This window comes from Salvelinus sp. IW2-2015, linkage group LG23 (genome assembly GCF_002910315.2).
Source record: "Salvelinus sp. IW2-2015 linkage group LG23, ASM291031v2, whole genome shotgun sequence".
NCBI classification, from domain to species: Eukaryota; Metazoa; Chordata; class Actinopteri; order Salmoniformes; family Salmonidae; genus Salvelinus; species Salvelinus sp. IW2-2015.
Window position 1 is genome coordinate 4,278,394 of NC_036863.1, and position 23,937 is coordinate 4,302,330.

The 23,937-nt window shown below is 42.7% G+C and overlaps 1 protein-coding gene across 2 annotated transcripts; it reads right to left on the reverse strand.

Moving 5' to 3' along the window:
• Window positions 1-2,982: 2,982 nt before the first annotated feature.
• LOC111950540 (NEDD4 family-interacting protein 1-like) lies at window positions 2,983-23,545 on the reverse strand. 2 transcript variants are annotated; one of them, XM_023968178.2, is made up of 7 exons: window positions 23,389-23,545; window positions 16,787-16,874; window positions 16,378-16,508; window positions 13,619-13,706; window positions 13,283-13,407; window positions 12,588-12,654; window positions 2,983-3,547 (listed from the first exon to the last, which is right to left on the reverse strand). In XM_023968178.2, exons 1-7 carry the CDS (start codon window positions 23,395-23,397, stop codon window positions 3,444-3,446), a joined length of 612 nt encoding a protein of 203 aa, XP_023823946.1. In that variant the 5' UTR covers window positions 23,398-23,545; the 3' UTR covers window positions 2,983-3,443. The 2 variants fall into 2 exon arrangements, with proteins under 2 accessions (XP_023823946.1, XP_023823945.1); XM_023968177.2 differs by lacking the exon at window positions 23,389-23,545 and adding an exon at window positions 22,661-22,848.
• Between the last annotated feature and the right edge of the window lie 392 nt (window positions 23,546-23,937).

A 23,937-nucleotide genomic window follows, 5' to 3' on the forward strand; every position in this document is an offset into this window, starting at 1 on the left:
CACACACACACACACACACACACACACACACACACACACACACACACACACACACCACAGTACCCATATGAAGCGAGTGAGGGAATGGGAGATGGGGAGGGCCAGGATGACTCACATGTCAGTGGTGACAGGCGACACACCTTCCTCCACTACCAACCTGCTTGCTAAACCCCTTCCCCTGAAATCTGTTTATTTTTTACAATGAGGTCATTTGACTGCCTGCAATTTACATGACGCTGATGTGGGTTGTAACCAATACCAAGTACTAAGTGCTTCTCCCCAAGGAAGTCACACAGGACAGGGAATGAGGTGATGGCCACTTAGCACCTGGGAGCCAGTACACATGGGCCATAACACTGAAGCAGGAAGAGTAACCCGGCTCATTTCCATCAAATCTAAATGTCCCTTGATACACTATTTATACAAAAGTATGTGGACACCCCTTCAAATGAGTGTATTTGAACATTTCAGCCACACCCGTTGCTGACAGGTGTATAAAAATCAATCACACAGACATGCAATCTCCATAGACAAACATTGACAGTAGAATGACCTTACTGAAGAGCACAGTGACTTTCAAAGTGGCACCGTCATAGGATGCCACCTTTCCAACAAGTCAGTTCGTCAAAMTTCTGTCCCGGTCAACTGTAAGTGGTGTTATTGTAAAGTGGAAAAGTCCAGGAGGAACAACGGCTCAGCATRGAAGTGGTAGGCCACGAAAGCTCACAGAACGGGACCGCCGAGTACTGAAGCGTGTAGTGAGTAAAAATCTGTCCTCAGTTGCAACTCACTAGAGTTCCAATCTGCCTCTGGAAGAAAAGTCAGCACAAGAACTGTTAGTCGGGAGCTTCATGAAATGGGTTTCCATGGCCGAGCAGTGGCACACAAGCCTAAGATCACCATGCGCAATGCCAAGTGTCGGCTGGTGGGGTGTAAAGCCGCCATTGGAAATGCCTTCCCTAGAGTGATGAATCACGCTTCACCATCTGTCAGTTGGACAGACTTATCTGGGTTTGGCAGATGCCAGGAGAACACTACCTGCCCCAATGCATAGTGGCAACTGTAAAGTTTGGTGGAGGAGGAATAATGATCTGGGGCTGTTTTCCATGGTTCGGGATTGGCCCCATAGTTCCAGTGAAGGGAAATCTTAACACTACAGCATACAATGACATTCTATACGATTCTGTTATTCCAACTTTGTGGCAACATTTTGGGTTCCTGTTTCAGCATGACAATGCCCCTGTGCACAAACAAGGTCCATACAGAAATAGTTTGTCGAGAACGGTGGAAGAACTTGACTGGTCTGCACAGAGCCCTGACCTCAACCCCATCGAACACCTTTGGGATGAATTGGAACGCCGACTGCGAATCAGTCCAAATCGCCCAACATCAGTGCCCAACCTCACTGATGTGCTTGTGTCTGAATGGATGTTCCAACATCTAGTGGAAAGCCTTCCCAGAAGAGTGGAGGCTGTTATWGCAGCAAAGAGTGGACCAAGTCCATATTACTGCCCGTGATTTTGGAATGAGATGTTCGATAAGCAGATGTCCACACACTTTGGTCATGTAGTGTACGTTGAGAACAGCGATAGGATAGTCTTGGTACCAGTCAGTTAGGCTATCATTCCACCCCTTACCATGCTAAACATATATCTTAGGCATATGACACGAAGTACAAGGAGTGGAATGTTAGCTAAATAGACAATTTTTTTTACCCAGGCTAGGAAAAGATACAAGTTGACAGAAGATACTCTTTTAGATGACAAGTAACAAGGAAGCTCCACCCCCTCACCTCTGTCTACTTTATCGCCGACGTGATGCTATGGGGTGTAGACCATGTTAACCCAAAATGCAGAAGAGAAGATATCAATGAAAGTGTTCTTATTCAGTTACTTACAGCCAGTGCATTCAACTACGGTAGGTAAAACCACCACATATCAGTCATAAAACTTTCCTCAATATAACTACGTTGTCAACATATTTTGACAGTGATTTATTTAATGAAATCTAGTACACACAAATGCTCTGAAAAGTGTACATGCAGGCTCACATTATTTAAAGCGTGGGATTTCAACTTGGTGATGCATTATTTCAGTCCCTCAAATGTTTATAAATAAAGGTGTTGAACAAATTGTAGATGTGTACAACAGTTCAGCCATGGTAGGCTAGCTGTTCTTGAAGATTAGCTATTGCAATCTTCAGACTTGAGCAATTTAGGTAAACATTGCAACATCGGGGAAAAGTGCACTTCAAACCATCAAACATTTATTTGGTGAAGGCTTTTTCACTCTACGTACAGCCAAATTAAGAAATCAGGGCATAAACACATCAGCGTCTCCCTCCCACTGTCCTTTGGGTAGTGAAAACACCAGGTAACTCAATTGATCATATGATACATTAAGGAACCACCCAGCACCTATATCTTCATGTGTATTACACCAGATTCACTGACCAATCCCAAACATGGAGGGAACTATTCACTGCAGATGTGTACTCTACTACCCCAACATCCATCTCAACCTACCTCCCCACCTCCCTCATACCCGCAGTAATACAGAAATACATTAAATACCCCAGAACGATTGTTAAAAAACAAAACGCAGTAGACTGTAGAGATAGGTAATTATGYTGATAACAAACCGAATACTGGTTTACAAGGGTTGTGTACAAAAACCTGTGCCAATCAAAATCGTCAATGCAAGTTAAGGATTGATGAGTGTCAAATACGATTGGTACATAAACCTGAACAGTTCAATCTATTTTTAGTCGTCGTGCAGGCCTCCCTTAAAAGAAAGAAGAGCTTAGTCTCAAGGGGACTCCCTGCTTAAATAAAAAGGTGAAATCAATTCCTCGGATACTCCTTAAATGTCTGAAATGCACTGACAAACCCTAGCAACAAGGTTCCAACGCCTACCTCGATCACTGTATTGACTGAAAATGACGCTTGAATACAAAATCATTCAGTTTTCTACACATTGAAGGTAACATCTTAAGACAGACTTTAATTTCATTATCATATACACATCAAGAAAAAAGCACTGCTTTTGATAAATTTGACTCAATGCTCCGATCCACAGACAAAACTCAATGGTACTGTCACAGGTTCAGCATACAGCTGAGTAGTCTCCATATCAAACACTTTGAAAGAGGACAGAAAAAGACAAGACTGCCCCCTATTGGCTAAAAGGGGCACAGTACATAACCATTGCTACAAACTGATAATAATATGTAAGGCATTATTTATACATCACAGACTTGATTGCAAATAGCACTTGACAAACCACTAATGATTGAATAGTTACAGAATTGTCAACATCCACCAGTTTACATCAAGAGACCGAAAGTGTATCGTCCGATTCAACGGCAGCAAAACATTTCTCAGCCTCCCGGGYTGGAGTTTAGAAGCCAGAGCAAACTTCTCTATAGAAGTCAGATTTCCACTTTCAGTAGATGAAAAGGACTCTGGTTCGCGGGAGAGTAGAAAACGAGTCAGCCATTTTGCGTATCTTGGCGTAGTTGATGAATCCTCTGAGGAAGAGCAGGAATCCTGGAAGACAGAGAACACAGGAGTCATTTTTCTACAATGTTTTTTGGGGCAGCAACTCAACTCCCAGCATCAAACAAGGCATTCTTGTTAGTGTGAGTGTTAAATCTTCATGCATACTGTCCATTCAATAGATAAGAGTTGAATGGCAGGAACACGGTTACCGAGATTTACCTCCCAAAACGACTATTTTTTCCCGGGAAAAATAACTGCAAAAAAAAKCGGTAAATTATAATAAATTATTTATATGAACAGCATGGCGTGAACTGGAACTGTTAAATTATATGAGATGTCTAAATCTGTCTTCTCCACAGCCTCTGCATGATGAATCATCAACACTCAGGATGGGCACAGACCCATCTCAGATTGGAGCGCAGTTCACAAATGCATGCAGATCTTATCTCATCATGGTAACTGTTTTTCTTGTGACAGATAGGCCTACATTTGCAGCAGCATAGTCTATAATAAAGATTGAATGTGCGTCTAATTTACCCATCTCCACCTTACTTTTTTTAATGTAAAGATTCTTGTTATTTATTGCAGCTGCAGAGTTTTAAAAACAGCCTATGACTCAAATATCATTGCTTTAAATCTCTCTCGCTCTCTCATTGCATCCAAAATATATAATCCAGTTCTAGAGTGATATATAGCCCTATATGTTCTGGCCTACCTCTTTCAGGTAATACATTTAATGCAGTATTAGCCTTATTTTTGTCATTAATGATGGCTTATGAATAATACGCTTCTAACTTATAGCCTCTGTCTCTTGTGCAATACACAAGCACCTGTGCTCCACTAGCCTCATTAAAAAAACACTCCTTAGCTCTTGGAGTCCCATGCAGGAAAAGCTAGACTAGAATAGCTTGCTGGACATTTTTTATACCAATAMACTATTCAAAGAGGTAAGCAAGTTCGTATGCTGAAAGTTAAATACAGCAACCAATAGAAATCACGGGTAGTTTGAAAGAGCAAACGCACGATGGCAGTAGGCTATAGCAGTTATTTATTCAGACCCATAACTATTCAATTATCTTCGTCAAGAGAAGTGAAATCCTTCTGCATCCTTCTGCATCCGATTCTAGTAAGGAATACCTAGGATAGGATAAAGTAATCCTTCTAACCCCCCCCCCCCCTTAAAAGAGTTAGATGCACTATTGTAAAGTGGTTGTTCCACTGGATATCATAAGGTGAATGCACCAATTTGTAAGTCGCTCTGGATAAGAGCGTCTGCTAAATGACTTAAATGTAAATGTAAATGTAGTCCTATAATAATCAAGGATGTCATTAGAATGACAAAGGACAAAACATATTTAATTTAACTGTTGAAAGCGAGGAAGAAATTAAACAATAGGAGAGAAAGAGCCTACTAGGCTAATAACATTAGGGGAAATATTAAGATAAATATATACACATTCTTCAAAGTAGCCACTCCTTGCCTTGAGAGAATTGCACACTTGGCATTATCTCAACCAGCTTCACCTGGAATGCTTTTCCAACAGTCTTGGAGTTTCCACATATGCTGAGCACTTGTTGGCTGCATTTCCTTCACTKMGCTGTCCAACTCATCCCAAACCATTTAAATTGCGTTGAAGTCAGGTGATTGTGGAGGCCAGGTCATCTGATGTAGCACTCCATCACTCTCATTCTTTGTCAAAAAAACTTTATTTAACTAGGCAAGTCAGTTAAAAACAAATTCTTATTTACAATGACGGCCTACACCAGCCAAACCCGGACGACGCTGGGCCAATTGTGCTCCGCCCTATGGGACTCCCAATCACGGCCAGTTGTGAAACCCTGGTTCGAATCCAGGCTGTGTCTCTAGTCACGCCTCAAGCACTGAGATGCAGTGCCATAGATTGCTGCGCCACTCGGGAGGTGTGTTGGGTCATTGTCCTGTTGAAAATCAAATGATAGTGGGACTAAGTGCAAACCAGATGGGATGGCGTATCTCTGCAGAATGCTGTGGTAGCCATGCTGGTTAAGTGTGCATTGAATTCTAAATAAATCACAAGTGTCAACAGCAATGCACCCCCACACCACCACCTCCATGCTTCATGGTGGGAACCACACATGCGGAGATCACCCATTCACCTGCTCTGTCTCAAAGACACGGCAGTTGGAAACAAAAATCTCAAATTTGGACAAATCAGACCAAAACGACAGATTTCCACCAGTCTAATGTCCATTGATTGTGTTTCTTGGCCCAAGCAAGTCTCTTATTATTGGTGTCTTTTAGTAGTGGTTTATTTGCAGCAATTTGACCATGAAGGCCTGAAACACAGTCTCCTCTAAACAGTTGATGTTGAGATGTGTCTGTTACTTGAACTCTGAAGTATTTATTTGGGCTGCCATTATCTGAGGCTGGTAACTCTAATGAACTGATCCTCTGCAGCAGAGGTAACTCTGGGTCTTCATTTCCTGTGGCAGTCCTCATGAGAGCCAGTTTCATCATAGCGCTTGATGGTTTTTGCAACTGCACTTGAAGAAACTTTCAAAGTTCATGACATATTTCGGAATGACTGACCTTCATGTCTTAACTTCTTTGGGATAGGGGGCGGTATTTTGACATCCGGATGAAAAGTGTACCTAAAGTAAACTGCATTCTACTCAGGCCCAGAAGCTAGGATATGCATATAATTGGTAGATTTGGATACAAAACACTAAAGTTTCTAAAACTCTTAAAATAATGTCTGCGAGTATAACAGAACTGAAATGGCAGGCGAAACCCCGAGGACAAACCATCCCAAAAAAGAAAAAAAAATCATCCTACCACTGATTTCAATGGCTGGCACTTATAATAGGGCGAAATCGTGCCCAATTGCAGTTCCTAGGGCTTCCTAGGATGTCAGTCTTTAGAAAGAGTTTCAGGCTTGTTTTAGGAAAAATGAGCCAGAAATTGTAGTTTTTCTAGATGGCTCCCATTTTGGCTGTAGTGTTTCCAAGCTTGAATGAGAGTGCGTTCTTTGGTATTTTTCTCCGGTAAAGACAATAATGATTCTCCGTCTTAAATTGTATCATTTATTTGCGTATTAGGGTACCTAAGGTTTGATTCTAAACGTTGATTGACTTGTTTGGATAAGTTTATTGGTAACATTTGGGATTCATTTTGTATGCATTTTGAAGGAGGGAAACCGAGTGGATTATTGACTGAAGTGCACCAGCTAAACTGAGTTATGGATATAAAGAAGGAATTTATCAAACAAAAAGGACCATTTGTAATGTAACTGGGACCTTTTGGAGTGCCAACAGAAGAAGATCTTCAAAGGTAAGGCATATATTATATCGCTATTTCTGACATTCGTGTCGCACCTCCCTGGTTGAAAATGATTTATGCATTTGTGTGCTGGGCGCTGTCCTCAGATAATCGCATGGTTTGCTTTCGCCGTAAAGCCTTTTTGAAATCTGACACAGCGGCTGGATTAACAACAAGTTAAGCTTTATTTTGATGTATTGCACTTGTGATTTCATGAAAGTTTAATATTTATAGTCATTTAATTTTAATTTGGCGCTCTAATTTCACCGGACGCTAGCGTCCCACTAATCCGCAAGAAGCTAAAGTAATGGACTGTCATTTCACTTTGCTTATTTGAGCTGATCTTGCCTTAATATGGACTTGGTCTTTTACCAAATAGGGCCATCTTCTGTACACCACCCCTACCTTGTCACAACAGCTGATTGGCTCAAATCCATTAACCTCTTGACGCTAGGGGTCAGACTTTTTTTATTTTCTTAAAATATCGTTCCCAAGGTAAACGGACATTTTCTCTGGCCCAGATCATAGAATATGCATATAATTTACAGATTAGGATAGAAAACACTCCAAAGTTTCCAAAACTGTAAAAATATTGTCTGTGAGTATAACAAAACGTATTCTGCAGACAAAAACCTGAGAAAATATTTTWAAAAATCTGTGTTTCCTGGACCGTCTATCCTCCATTTAAAGGGGTATCAACCAGATTCCTTTTCCAATGGCTTCCTCAGGCTGTGACCAGGCTTTAGACAGTTTCGGGCTTTTATTTTAAAAAATGAGCGAGATGTTTCAAAAGAGGTCAGGTGTCCTCTGAATAGTTCCTGCGCGCGAGAGAGGCGCTCCCCATTTTCCTTTTCTCTCTTAAAGAATAGGTTATGGTCCGGTTGAAATATTATCGATTATGTTCGTTAAAAACAACCTGAGGTTTGATTATAAAAAACATTTGACATGTTTCTACAACCATTACGGATACTTTTTGGAATTTGTRGAACGGAACAAGGCTGTAGTTCTCAGCATAACGCGCAACCCAAATGGCGTTTTTTTGTGATAAAAGTAATYTTTATCGAACAAAAAGAACATTTGTTGTGTAACTGGGAGTCTCGTGAGTGGAAACATCTGAAGATTATCAAAGGTAAGCGATTCATTTTATTGCTTTTCTGACTTTCGTGACCATGCTAATTTGGGGCTATGCTGTTGTAGCATTGATTGCTACACTCACAAAAGCTTGCATTTCTTTCGCTGTAAAGTATATTTTCAAAATCTGACACGATAGGTGGATTAACAACAAGCTAAGCTGTGTTTTGGTATATTTCACTTACGATTGCATGATTATAAATATTTTTTGTAATAAGTTAAGGAAAGAAATTCCACAAATTAACTCTTCAAATCAAATTTTATTTGTCACATACACATGGTTAGCAGATAATGCGAGTGTAGCAAAATGCTTGTGCTTCTAGTTCCGACAATGCAGTAATAACCAACGAGTAATCTAACCTAACAATTTCACAACTACCTTATACACACAAGTGTAAAGGGATGAAGAATATGTACATAAAAATATATGAATGAGTGATGGTACAGAACGGCKTAGGCAAGGTGCAGTAGATGGTAGAGTACAGTATATACATATGAGATGAGTATGGTAGGGTATGTAAACATTATGTGGCATTGTTTAAAGTGGCTAGTGAAAAGAAATGTTGCATACATTTTTCCATTATTAAAGTGGCTGGAGTTGAGTCAGTATGTTGGCAGCAGCCACTCAATGTTAGTGGTGGCTGTTTAACAGTCTGATGGCCTTGAGATATAAGCTGTTTTTCAGTCTCTCGGTCCCTGCTTTGATGCACCTGTACTGACCTCGCCTTCTGGATGATAGCGGGGTGAACAGGCAGTGGCTCGGGTGGTTGTTGTCCTTGATGATCTTTATGGCCTTCCTGGGACATCGGGTGGTGTAGGTGTCCTGGAGGGCAGGTAGTTTGCCCCCGGTGATGCGTTGTGCAGACCTCACTACCCTCTGGAGAGCCTTACGGTTGTGGGCGGAGCAGTTGATACAGGTGATACAGCCCGACAGGATGCTCTCGATTGTGCATCTGTAAAAGTTTGGGAGTGCTTTTGGTGACAAGACTAATTTCTTCAGTCTCCTGAGGTTGAAGAGGCGCTGCTGCGCCTTCTTCACCACGCTGTCTGTGTGGGTGGACCAATTCAGTTTGTCCGTGATGTGTACGCCGAGGAACTTAAAACTTACTACCCTCTCCACTACTGTCCCGTCAATGTGGATAGGGGGGTGCTACCTCTGCTGTTTCCTGAAGTCCACAATCATCTCCTTTGTTTTGTTGACGTTGAGTGTGAGGTTATTTTCCTGACACCACACTCCGAGGTCCCTCACATCCTCCCTGTAGGCCGTCTCATCGTTGTTGGTAATCAAGCCTACCACTGTAGTGTCGTCTGCAAACTTGATGATTGAATTGAAAGCGTGCATGGCCACTCAGTCGTGGGTGAACAGGGAGTACAGGAGAGGGATCAGAACGCACCCTTGTGGGGCCCCAGTGTTGAGGATCAGCGGGGTGGAGATGTTGTTACCTACCCTCACCACCTGGGGGCGGCCCGTCAGGAAGTCCAGTACCCAGTAGCACCGGGCAGCGTCGAGACCCTTTGTCTTGAGCTTGATGACTAGTTTGGTAAGGTATTATGGTGTTAAATGCTGAGCTGTAGACTTTTAACAAGGCACACATGTTAATTGAAATTCATTCCAGGTGAGAGAATGCCAAGAGTGTGCAAAGCTGTCATCCCGGAGTCGCCTCTTCACGGTTGACGTTGAGACTGGTGTTTTGTGGGTACTATTTAATGAAGCTGCCAGTCGAGGACTTGTGAGGCATCTGTTTCTCAAAGTAGACACTCATTTACTTGTCCTCCTGCTCAGTTGTGCACCGGGGCCTCCCACTTTATATTCTGGTTAAAACCAGTTGGCACTGTTCTGTGAAGGGAGTAGTACACAGCGTTGTACGAGATCTTGTTTCTTGGAAGTTTCTCGCATGGAAGAGCCTTCATTTCTCAGAACAACAATAGACTGACGAGTTTCAGGAGAATYCTTTGTTTCTGGCCATTTTGAGCCTGTAATCGAACCCACAAATGCTGATGCTCCAGATACAACTAGTCTAAAAGGTGGACAGTTTTATTGCTTCTTTAAATCAGGACAACAGTTTTCAGCTGTGCTAACATAATTGCAAAAGGGTTTTCTAATGACCAATTAGCCTTTTAAAATGACAAACTTGGATTAACTAACACAACGTGCCATTGGAACACAGGAGTGACGGGTGCTGATAATGGGCCTCGGTACGCCTATGTAGATATTCCGTTAAAAATCAGTTGTTTCCAGCTACAATAGTCATTCAGAACATCAACAATGTCTACACTATTTCTGATCAATGTTATTTTTCTTTAAAAAACAAGGACATTTAAGTGACCCCACTTTTGAATGGTAGTGCGTGTCAGCCTACCAATTATACAAATAGGCCCTACTATATTTCAAAATTAAAATCAAATTCGCTAGCCTATACTTGTAACTTTGTAGGCCGCATGTGCAGACCCAGAATCGCATGTTCTCTCCCTGCTTTATCATGGTTTGAACGATGTGTTCCAGTCCATATAATGTCATACAGTTCACACTCAAAAAGATTGGCCTACTGAAGCTAGTTTCAATTATTTACCCAAGAGAACATATAAGCTACATATATGGGCTTTTCTGTTGTGCAGTYGSCTACATCATATATGTATTGGATAACACTACAATAATTTGGGCTTATTAAAATGTATTTCATGTATTGCTCAGGTAGCTACAGGCTTGAATTAATCAAATCCAGGCATATACCTATTTATATGCTTTAATGATTATTTAATGCTTTTGAATGACACTTCCGGTTTTAGCGYGAAATACTGGGTTACCCAGATTTATTCTCGGGATTGAACATTTGTAAAATACCCAGAAAATATTCAACCCTAATAGATACCGCTGGTTATTTCTATAAATAAAAATGGGGCCAATGTGGTTTGAAACAAATAAAATGGACTTTCATGCAGTTCCATGTGCACTTAGGAATAAAGTGAATATATGKAAATTGGCCCATAACTCCACCTATACACCAACATAGGTCTAGGATTATACATCCTTTAAGCAGGGTTCATACAGACATTGGCAAGTCATTCAAGGACTTTCAGAGACTTTATCAAGCACTTAAATGTAATTTAAGGCCCTCAACATTATACAATTGTATAATTGATATAATTGTACATATAGGGCCTAATATAGTAGCCTGTGTGGCCAACGCAGGCACACATAAAGCCATGAATAGCCGTAGCATTAATCTCACCATCTGAAACTCACTAACGCAGTTTTTACAATGAGAGAGTGACCAAAAACCATGTTTATTTTTTAATGAAAGGATTTGTATGGAAAACCAAGTGGATGCCAACAGATGTGGTCCTCATAATAACCACATGGTTTTACTGCAAGAGTAGCACAACACCCTCCAATCGACGGGAAACAAACGAAAGTGGCCACATCTCTCACAAAAACAAATAAGTACGAGGGACCTGGAGAACCTATAAACTTTTATGCACCAAATTGAGGAAATGTCATTTAAAAAAAAGGTAGGCTTATTACAGTACTTGAATTTCTGAGCTCCAAATAGGCTACTTCAAGCCCCTTGTATGGTTTAAAATTGCAGGTCTAACATMGAAAACAAAATGTTGTTATTTCATTACCAGATCATATCATGAATAAGCCCATTTTCATTATATCCAGAATAATTCATAGGAATACAGTTTGGGTGTTGCGTACTAGTCTATCCTACTGTGCACAGTAGACTCAGCGTCCAATCCGAGGCATAAAAATATTAACTTGCTGCTTTTCTGTTTAATCTAARGAGACCCTGCTGTAAATCAAGCAGACAACAGAGCAACATCAATTCTCTAGGGATGTTAGATCCAACGTGGATCCAGGCACAACTGTCTTCTCCGGCATAACGAATGAGACACCAAAATATTCTGGACGTTCCTCACAAGCACCTTTTTRCCAGCACTTGGGCTGTTGTTGCATRGCATGTGCTTCCACAACAGCTGTTCATCGCTTGACTGTCATTTGGAAAWTTCCTTCCTGTATCACCACGTAACTAATCAGCTGGACACCAAATGAGCATCCAACAAGTATTATGCATAATTATAGAAAAACCACGTTAATGACAGTATCGATTTAGCTTTTAAGCATCAAAGTAAGGTGACTTTCAGTTAGAAGCATTTGATTTTGTAATGCATACATGATTATGTGCCCATGAAAACTGTTTTCACCCCGTAACATAAGGAGACACAAAATGTTACGTAGTTACACTGAATTTCTGAGATCTCTATACAAAAAATAAAATAAATATAAATAAAACTGTCCGACAGTTAAAATCTCATTCAGTTAACTGATTATTGCTTAATATATGACATAACTTACATTTCCATAAACGCACGGTTTATGTAATGTTTTATGTAACAAMTTGACAAATCTGTCAACATAGGTTTTAAAATCAACTCGTGAATTTTTATTGAAAATAGCTCTGATCCCCATTTATTTATTAATGTAAATTTAAAAAATTAAAACTGGCAGATTATTATCAATGACTGAACAGCTGTAACAAGRTMTCCAGTGTAGGAATTCCTCACTGGTACCCTAATTTATWAAAAGACCCCTCTACACCAATGCATTTACCTGTCTAGTACTACAATTGAAAACTACAGAGAAATGGTTGTACCTACCCATTACCAGGAACACCCACCACAGCCAGTACTGCCCATCAAAGTACCCAGGGAAGTAGGTGGAGAACTGGGGATAAAACAACCATTAACAGATAAYTGGACCAGTCAGAGTAAACATGGACGTGATCTTGGGCTCTGGAAGAGGGAAACCTACACCAAACTGAAGTGCTTTGCCATCAGATCACTACACCAAGATGCCAACTTTGATTGTTGGGAAAGAGCTCACAAGTTAAGCATTTCACTGCACTGTTTTACACCCGCTGTATCCTGTGCATGTGACAATAAAACTTGAAACTAAAGCTCTGAGGGTGTTGGTAGTGATATCTTGTGTAAAATAAATAAATTGATATAGGCACACACTAAATATTGCCTGGCCACGCCCACAGACGTTAGTTTCTCCTCTGCAATGAGTCTGGATCTGAGTTCCTCCCTGACCCTTCACCATGGGTTGGGCCATAGTCACGTGGATAAAGCGGAGGTTCGAAAATGTGTCATTGGCTTTGATGCTCGGATTAGTTAGAGACAATCCAAATCGTGCCCCTCGTCACCACAAACGACTTCAAATGATTGCAGTCTCAGACTAAAGAATGTAGCAATCTACAGAACAGCGGAATCATTTAGTGGGAGTTGTCAGGCTACTGTAAATATGCTCCCAATAGTTGAATGGGTAAACTGAAATGTTAGTGATATGTTACCCGGACGATGAGGATCCACTTGATGAGTGACAGGCCAAAGCCAGAGATGGCTCCGTAGCGGCCAGCTGCTGAGGTGGTCAGACAGAAGGACAGGAAGAAACCGATCCAGTTGAAGAGGAATGCCACTGAAGAGGAGAGAGAAGGGGCTTTAAAACAGACCTGTGCATATGGTCGACAAGGATGGGCTGTTTCTTAACACAAATACTATTCTTAGATCACATCAATAACTTTATCATCAAATAAATACATAACACGCCTCGTCATTTTGCTGGGTGTATTATACTAACCACAGTCTTCACCAAGGTGGAGAAGATTCAACTTCAAGATGTGACTTACTAAAAAAGGTCAACATGAAAATCCCATCGTTGCCTATCTGTAGCTGGTCCGCATCCTCAAAGTCYTCCCTGGCTGCAAAGTCATCATCCTGCAGAGATAAAGAAATGGTGGAGAATATCGTCAAGTCATTTTTGATGATGGAAACCTCATTGCACTATATCAACCAAGACAGCAAACATTTATTCTACGCACATGTCCTTCTCTTTACATCGCCCTAATGTAGTGGATGTACAAGTTATTCAGCTGGAGATGTTTCAATTCAAATTGTCATTTTAATTTACCTATTATTTAAACTAGGCAAGTCAATTAAGAACAAATTCTTATTTACAACGACGGCCTACCCCGGCCAAACCCTAACAACGCTGGGCCAACTGTGCGCCACCCTARGGTACTCCTGATCACGGCCGGTTGTGTTACAGCCCAGGATTAAACCAGGGTCTGTAGTGACGCCTCTAGCACTGCCTTAGACCGCTGTACCARTCGGGATTCAATGTAGTTGAAAGAACAACATTTAATGTCCTATCAGGAAATACAGCACTACAGGCCGACAGATGGGTCTCTGCAAATGGCTGCCACATCCTTTTCTCACGGTACTATTCTATTCCACAGCATTACTGTACAGTTAGTACATCAAAAGTCTCCAGCCGTTCCATGCTGTACACATAGCACGCAGTGTGTGGGGGGGAAAAAAACAGACCAGTCATTTAGATGGACGACACGTAAGGTGGTAAGGCAAAAACATTTCCCACTAGAGGGCATAGACGAGCCATCGCTCTCAGGGCGTGTCCGACAGTGATTATTAGGGCGTGCCTGCCCACAATGCGTGACCCACCGTTTCAAAACAGACTCGACCTATACCGAGTACAGTATASAGTGCCTTCGGAAATTATTCAGACCCCTTGACTTTTCACACATTACAGCCTTAATCTAAAATGGATTACATCTACACACAATACCCCAAAATAACAAAGCAAAAACWGTTTGACATTTTTGCTAATTTATWAAAAATACTAACCTTAAAAAGCTCACATTGACATAAGTATTCAGACCCTTTACTCAGTACTCTGTTGAAGCATATTTGGCAGCAATTACAGCACAGTCTTCTTGGATATGACAATACAATCTTGGCAAATCTGTAATTGGGGAGTTTCTCCACTTCTTCTCTGCAGATCCTCTGAAGCTCTGTCAGGTTGGATGGGGAGCGTTGCTGCACAGCTATATTCAGGTCTCTCCAGAGATGCTCGATCTGGTTCAAGTCCGGGCTCTGGCTGGACCACTCAAGAACATTCAGAGACTTGTCCCGAAGCCACTCCTGCGTTGTCTTGGCTGTGTGCTTAGGGCCGGTGTCCTGTTGGAAGGTGAATCTTCACCCTAGTCTGAGGTCCTGAGCAGATTTGTCAGGGAGCTCTCTGTACTTTGCTCTGTTTGTCTTTGCCTCAATCCTGACTGGTCTCCCAGTCCCTGCCYCTGAAAAACATCCCCACAGCATGATGCGGCCACCACCATGCATCACCGTAGGGATGGTGCCAGGTTTCCTTCARGAGACACTTGGCATTCAGTCCAAAGAGTTCAATCTTGGTTTCATCAGACCAGAGAATCWTGTTTCTCATGGTCTGAGAGTCTTTAGGTGGCTTTTGGCAAAGCTCCAAGGAGGCTCTCATGTGGCTTTTACTGAGGAGTGGCTTCCGTCTTGCCAATCTAACATAAAGGCCGGATTGGTAGATTGCTMTGGAGATGGGAGAACCTTCCATCAGGACAACCATCTCCACAGAGGAACTCTAGAGATCTGTCAGAGAYATCATTGTGTTCTAGGTCACCTCCCTGACCATGGACCTTCTCCCCCGATTGCTCAGTTTGGCCGGGAGGCCAGCTCAAGGAGTCTTGGTGGTTCCAAACTTCTTCCATTTAAGAATGATGGAGGCCACTGTGTTCTTGGGGACTTTCAATGCTGCAGGAATGTTTTGGTACCCTTCCCTAGATCTGTGCCTCGACACAATCCTGTCCCGGAGCTCTACAGAGAGTTCCTTCAACCTCATGGCTTGGTTTTTGCTCTGACATGCACTGTCAACTGTGGGACCTTATATAGACAGGTGTGTGCCTTTCCAAATCATGTCCAATCAATTGAATTTACCACAGGTAAATTTGTTGTTGATCAAGTTGTTGAAACATCTGAGCAATGGAAACAGGATGCACCTGACCTCAATTTCGAGTCTCATAGCAAAGGGTCTGAATACTTATGTAAAWAAGATGTGTTTTTATTTTTAATACATTTGCAAACATTTCTAAAAACCTGTTGTTGCATTGTCATTATGGGGTATTATGTTTAGATTGATGAGGATATATATTTTTCATAATCCATTTTAGAATAAGGCTGTAACGTATCAAAATGTGGAAAAAGTCTGAATACTTTCCGAAGGCACTGTATACCTACACACACCCATGGTTAAACAGGCGTACTTTTATATTATATGCAATGGGGTTCATGGAGTCACTTTCAGAAACTAGCCTGCATCCAGTTCAATGTAAATTGTACACAAAACTGATGCAAGTTTGGTTACTTGGAAGATCAGCCACGCCYTCAAAAAAAGAATGTAGAAAATGTACTCAGGAAGTATTCTGKCCGTCAATAGACAGGGACTGAATTCCTTTCTGCCACACCCACAACACTGAGGAACAACACAGAACCTGGATGAACACAAAATAGTCCAGCAAAACCACAAGGGATGGTTACGTGGAGTTTGTAGTGCTGGAAGACTCACCCTTTCAGCAACCAAGGGAACATGGACTTCAGCCTTGGTTCTCTCTGCCTCGTCATAGGAAGGGAGAGTTGTGGCCACGCTGTATGACGGTGGCTTGGGGAACCCCCTGTCCTCTTTGTAGTCAAAATAAGCTACGGGAGGTAAATAAGTGAAATAAGCTGCTGTGTTACACTTGAGTACCATATATCCCCTTTTGTTAGGCTAAATGCTGTAACACCATAAGTAAACCTAATGCTAGGCTAGCAGGGAAATCTCCTCTGTCATAAAAAAGATACTTGACTTGTCCTAGTTTAGTTCTAGACTGTAAATATCCAATGCCTCTCGGGGCAACGGTAAAGACATTGACCCCCAGGRCAAACCATAACACTCCACTGTGATGTGAGTATTTGTGTATGCATTGAACTATTACCTGCATTATCTGCTGCAATGCTGCTGTAAGGGGGTGGGGCTTCAGCTGCCACCTGGAGAACCTCCTCTGGCTCCTCTTCATTGGGCAGCTGAATAGGGGAAGAGTCAATAAACTGGTTACGCCTAGCTGACAGAGAACATCAACATGACCTAGTGAAGAGATCAGTTCAAGCCCTGGAGATAGTGCTCTTGTTTTATTCAGGCTCTAAGCTAAAAGGTCAGGCAGGTACATATTATAGCAGACTTCTGGACAGAACACAAAATAACGAACGCCGGCCGTTCTCAGTAGATCACCTGCTGGGTGACAAACTGTCGCGATTCACCATGTAGAATTAACAGAAAATCAACAGAAAATGAAGGCCGATGTTCTGTAATCAGAAGAGACGAGGCTGTGCACTGTCGACGTTTGCTGTTTCGTTCCCTCTCGTAGAATATAAAGAAGAAGTGGTCACACTAGGTTTCAGCTTCACGCTTTGACAGGAACTCACATGACCACCTACTTTAACGAAATGGCAAGCAGACAGTTAGCTATTTTGGTTGTTATTTCTTTCATTTTCATAACAGGTCACTGAACGATCTATGGGACCTCCTTCCCCTTCATGCGATATGATTTAAAAAGCATAATATCAAAGAAGTTTAGTCACGCCACGCACTTACAGTACCCAGGTGACAATCGCTATAAAAAAGAGGTATGGCGCGACTAACTGTTTTCGTCACCATCCCGGAGTGCAATTTCAACTGCCCCAAACAGAACTTGATCATTCCCAAAATTAAAATACAATTTATTTTATTTTGATATGCCAACATGGGGCTAGGACTAGGTCATTTGCAGGGCTTTGAAAATAATTGGTGTATATTTCATAACCTTAATTTGTWAAAAAAAAAAWAATTGAGCATCATGTGGTATATTGTTTAATTTCTTTTGTGACATGAGTCTTTTATATCAAAATATCAGATGAGACAAATGTTCACCTGCCCCTTTAAGGGCTGGAGGTTACCGTAGTAATGTGACTCCAGTCATGTTTGTGCCTCTGACTAGTATCCGGGGTGCTTCTCTTCCCTAGCAGTTAAAACTAAACATTGAAAAACAACCTAGCTTGTGAACAAAACAATATAAATAGCCAAGGAACACAAGCACAAAGTCTCACTTCTGTAGACTGTATGCATGGGCGCAGCAATTCTAAAAATGAATCTGTCACTCAGCTCTTCAAGTGTGCACACAGTCCCCAGCCAGGCAGTGTTGCAGCGCGAGGCAGAAATGCTTTGTGCATTCGGTTCAGGAGATACAACCATATTCTCTAGAATACCATAGTAGCTAGCCATACAGACAATGCAAATGGCACAGCAACTCCCTGCACGCGAAATATCCGCTCCGGGCTGGCGGGCCCGCAGACGAGCTGGGAGAGTCAAATGTGCATTCTAATAGGCTTAWTTGCCCAACATTGGAATGATATTCTAATATTATACATTTTCATAATCTAAATAATTACATATGCGATGCCTAGCCAGCCATAGCACTGTTTGAAACCTGGACGTTTTACATGGCATATCTTATCTTGCTCTTAATAGACTACATCCAAAATCCGACCATAGAAAAAAAGCAGACTTCCTGATATGCCATTGAAAGCATTCTTCTAATGTCCAAAGTCAGTAACGCAGAATCCTATTGTTGCATCTTCAGATATTCTCTAAGTTTCTACCATTAGTCTGTATATTCATCTCTGTCGCATTATAAAAACTGCTCGCATCAGGTACGTGTTTGAGAATGGTGTTTAAACATTTTAGGACGCCCTAAATTTCAAGCCCTGAGTAGTTGATTTATGTTTGTTTGTTTTGTTATTAAAGTTGGATTTATTTTTCCCCACACAAAAAATACAAATAAAACATTGTACAGCATAAAAACATTGAGCATGGACATCCAGACATACCCTCCAACATAGCACACATACAGTCAAATACTATCTCACAAGCTACAACACAGAACTAAATGGGTTCACAAGCACAAGTCATCACCTCCCACTTTTAGGAATTGTTGATTTTTATCTAATCTAGTCCCCCTCTGTCGTTATTGTGCTGGCCCATTCTAGCTAACTTGTATTGCTTTTTGTCAGGCATTTCCATCCTTGTGTGTTCGCTAGCTAGCTAGTTATCGGGATATACTCGAAGCTACCTCAAAAGTTAGCTCGTAGCTAGCTAAATTAGCCACACACAGGTACCGTAGCTAGGTGGTTTGTTGTACCCGTTGTTGTTGGTGGTTGTTGACCCGCCATGTTGGGCCAGTCCCCGCACACTAGCCCGTTGATCTAGCATTACCATTCCCTCACTTGGAGTTCTGCTGTGACCACACTGCTCAGCGGTGCTGTAGGCTACTAGTCCTCACTTAACCAAGTCCACCAACACTGAGACTGACAGTCCACTCTTAACTGTGCCAGTCAGATGGCTTCATATAGGCGGGAGTTGAGTCAGGACCTTGATACATATTTAGGCGGGAGTCTCGACTCCGAAGCACGACAGGCCGGAGCCAACGTAGTATTACTTTCTAAGCATCTAAAGCCACTGCCGAGGCAATCGAAGCATACAGAGACTAAAAGCTACTTTGTTACCTTTTTCTTGGAACACACTTCTCTTATGTGAAATCTGTTCTTTCCACACTGATTCAGTGCTGTACACAGGATGTCATTCCACCCATGTCAACAGTGTGAAAAACAACTCCCAGCCTCAGATGAGCACACACACTTCTTTGCTTGGGAGCTGAACATGCTCAAGCGGACAGCTCATGCACTCTGTCAGAAATTCAAACCAAGATCATTGAAATCTCGACTTGCGCACTTTGCATCATGAGTCTACCACACCAATCAAACACTCCAGGTCTAATGATGGGTCTCACACCCTCGTGATCCACCGCTCAATAAACACCATAGCTCATCCTTGCCAGGGAACAAATTGACAAACAGATGTGCAATGAGATTAAATTCAACCTTTATTTAACTAGGGAAGTCAGTTAAGAACAACTGCTTATTTACAACGACAGCCTACCCCAGGTCAAACCCGGACGAAGCTGGGCCAATTGTGCGCTGCCCTAAGGGACTCCCAATCACGCCCGGATGTGATACAGCCTGGATCCGAACCAGSGACTMTAGTGACGCCTCTTGCACTGAGATGCAGTGCCTTACACCGCTGCGCCACTCGGAAGCAGCGGTCTAAGGTCTGCCCTTAAGCACATCCTGGCCAGGCTTCCCCTGKCGGTACCAAACCCCTACATCTGAAGAGAGCGTGMTTGCTGAATGGATGACACTGACGTACTGTCCAAAAGAGCCTCCTACTCTTATGACAGACTATGAACACTAATGATGATGATGCTGTCATGTACCACAGCTCTAGTATCATCTAAGCCTGCCGGTCTGGCAGTGACGGTCGACCAGAAAATAKATTTGTCTGAAATATTTGAGAGGGCAAGCAGGAACTTCAACGTGGAACATGCACCTACTGCCATGGCATCCACATCCAAGTTTGATCAATTCAGTTTTTTAAAAGACAGACATCATCCCGATTTGGCGTGCTCCAAGGCACTTGGTTTTGGCCATTTCCCCCATGTGGATAAATCATTTGCTTCACTTGTCCTGCCTGCTTCGCTCTCTTTTCAGACAAAGAGCTGCCTAACAAACAATGCAGGGCATCTGATTGCATCCTACGCAGGACACATGACAGCACTGCTTCAGCCCTTCAGTTCTACCCTTCAGCCTTTCACCAAGTGCATAAGTGAAGCGCTAGCCCCCCATCGCCAAGCAGGAGTCAGGGTCCTGAACTACTTAGACGATTGGCTAATATGTGCAGGATCACAAAGCCTTGGCACACACATCCATGGTCCCACATCACCTCTGAGTTGGGACTAACAATGAACTTGGAAAATAGTTCTCTGGTACCCACTCAGTGTGTGCACTTCCTGGGCTTGACATCGGACACTCAAATCATGCGAGCAACACTCTCTCCAGAAAGAGTGGTATCTTTGAAAAACACAAAAAGCTGCCCATTTCAATGAATTGCTGGAGGAGAGAAATACAATGGTTGCACCCAACACTTCAAATTCCCAGCGGAGTTCTTCTAACTGCATTTCACAACCGGGTGACTGACCAGATGCCTTCCAAAAGGGATGGGGAGCAGTCTGGAATTCAGTCATGGGTCCATGGTGTATGGTCAGCACCATGAACAAAGGCTCACATCGATGTGCTGGAGCTCAACGTGGTTCACTTTGCACTCTGGCACTTCCTCCCAGTACTGAGAGGACAACATGTACGGATACGGGACAGAGAACACAACCGGTGGTTGCACACATCAGAATCAGGCAGCAGGCACTCTCTCCAGAGGAGGTCCTCTTCCTTCAGACTGGAGGATATATCCCACAGTAGTGGCAATGATCTGGGCACGATTCAGAAGGGCCGTTGCCGATCTGTTAGCATCGCAAGACTCAACCCAATGTCCTATGTTGTTCTCCATAAAGGGTCCAGCAGMTGTGTTCTCTGGAGTGATGAATCACACTTCAACATCTGGCAGTCAGACTGACAAATCTGAGTTTGGCGTATGCCAGGAGAACGCTACCTGCCCTAATGCATAATGCCAAATGTACAGTTTGGTGGAGGAGGAATAATGGTATCATGGTATAACTGTGTATCATGGTTTGGGCTAGGCCCCTTAGTTCCAGTGAAGGAAAATCGTAACGCTACAGCATACAATTACATTCTAGACAATTCTGTGCTTCCAACTTTATGGCAAGTTTTGGGACAGCCCTTTCCTGTTTCAGCATGACAATGCACCTGTGCACAAAGCAAGGTCCATAGAGAAATGGTTTGTCGAGATCAGTGTGGAAGAACTTGACTGGCCTGCACAGAGCCCTGACCTCAACCCCATCTTACACCTTTGGGATGAATTGGAGCACCGACTGCGAACCAGGCCTAATCACCTAACATCAAGGCCTGCAGTAATGTTCCAACATATAGTGGAAAGCCTTCCCAGAAGAGTGGAAGCTGTTATAGCAACAAAGGTGGGACCAACTCCATATTAATGCCCATGACTTTAGAATGAGATGTTCGATGAGCAGTTGTCCACATACTTTTGGTCATGTTGAGCGGGGCAGCGGCCTAAGGCACTGCCTCGCAGTGCTAAAGGCGTCGCTACAGACCTGGGTTCAAACCTAGGCTGTGTTGAAGCCAGCTGTGACCGGGAGACCCATGAGGCGGCGCACAATCGGCCCAGTGTCGTCCGGGTTGGGCCGGCCAGGATGTCCTTGTCCCATCACGCTCTAGCCACTCCTTGTGGTGGGCTGGGCGCATGCACGCTGACTTCGGRCGACTGTTGTATGGTGTTTCCTCCGACACATAGGTGTAGCTGGCTTCCGGGTTATGCGAGCAGTGTGTCAAGAAGCAGTGCGGCTTCAAGGACGCAAGGCTCTCCGTACGGGAGTTGCAGCGATGGGACTAGACTGTAACTACTACCAATTGGATATCACGAAATTGGGGAGAAACGGGAGTAAATGTAAAAAATATCAAATAAAATGTAGTGTAGCTTGTTAGTTAGCATTATTAGCTAACGTTAGTTACACTATCAAAACATTACCATTACGAAAGTTGACCAAGTTAGCAAAAATGCATTGCTAACCAACAGAACAATGACTAACATGTTAATGTAGCTACAAATCATCAGGACGTTTTAATATGAATTTGTTAACTGACGTTGCAATCATGGTGTCATTCAAAACAACGAGGCCTAGCTAGAGCCAACCCATCACCAGTGTTTCTTGCAAACCTCTAACTAACGTTTGCTAGCTGTTAGCGAATGCTTACCAACGTTAACTCAAAGACACGACAAACCTTTTACTCACCTGCTGATATCTAGCGCTTGGCTCAGACATCCTGATATGAACAGAGGCAAATCCTTGTATTTAAACAATAAATCAATTAGATCATCGCCAATGTAACGTTATTCAATACAGAAATTATAGCTATAACCGTAATGTAAACTCTTTCCTCCGGACACTGTCTCTGCTCAGGTCCCTCCCCTCGTTGTTTCTTCTTCTTCGTCTTGTTCTTCTTCTTTGGGGTTGGGCTGGCAGATCGCATCCAACTTTTGAGGTGCATACACCGCCACCTACTGTACTGGAGTGTAAGGCCAATCACGGCCTACCTACATTACCTTATCTTCATTAATCCTGTTCCTATTAGAAAGTGAAACAGAGCCCTAGACACCACTTCCCTCCCCCCATTACACCACCCAAACTCCAACCCTTTCACATAATCTCTCCATATCTACTTCCTACAGTTCACAAAATATCAACACGTGTAATATTCATGTGTAAACATACTGAATTATAATTGGATGCATTTTACCGCCGTATCATACTGTGCTATGATTGGTTAAGACCACCCAGATGGTTAGGTCATGGGCAGTTGATCATGGTTGGAGATACGTGAACATGCAAGTTATAGCTAGCTAATAAAGAGCTACGTTAAGAAATATCCCGTAGTACTGCATTTTATTATTTTGTACAAAGCGTGCAAAATAAGACAACATGCACCACCGTTTCCTCCACTAAACACTCATTACACAGACCTGTTTCATGTCTCCTTATAATCCACAATGTTGCATTCAAACCTGTGTTCCCAAACTGTAGTCTACTCCACACAACTTCCTCTCTCCTACATCCCATACTCCCCACCTCTTCCTTTACTGACTGGTGCGCACGATAAAAMTGTCTCCCCTTACTACTGCCCGGTTCAAGGATTTGACTTCCCTGCGGTCCAGCGGGACCTGAAAATCTACACCCTCTCCTCACAGCACACTTATGCCAAAGATTGTTATATCTAAACCAAGATACACCTCAACCTGTCGTTTCAAACGGGAACAAATGAGCCATAGTGGGCAACACAAGCAATGGGGTTGGCAGAGCCAAGCAGGAGCTAGCGAGATCCTATTAGCGCATTCATTTGCAAATTTCCGTTGGGGAACGCCTATTAAACAACGCAAATTTTATTTGAATTAGCAGAATGTCAGCCAATATCCACCTCGTTCCATCTTCTCCCACTGCCGGCCCACATGTTTGGTAGTGAGTGGAAACGCCAACCGGATGCTCACATTTATACATCCGGTGAAATATCTGTC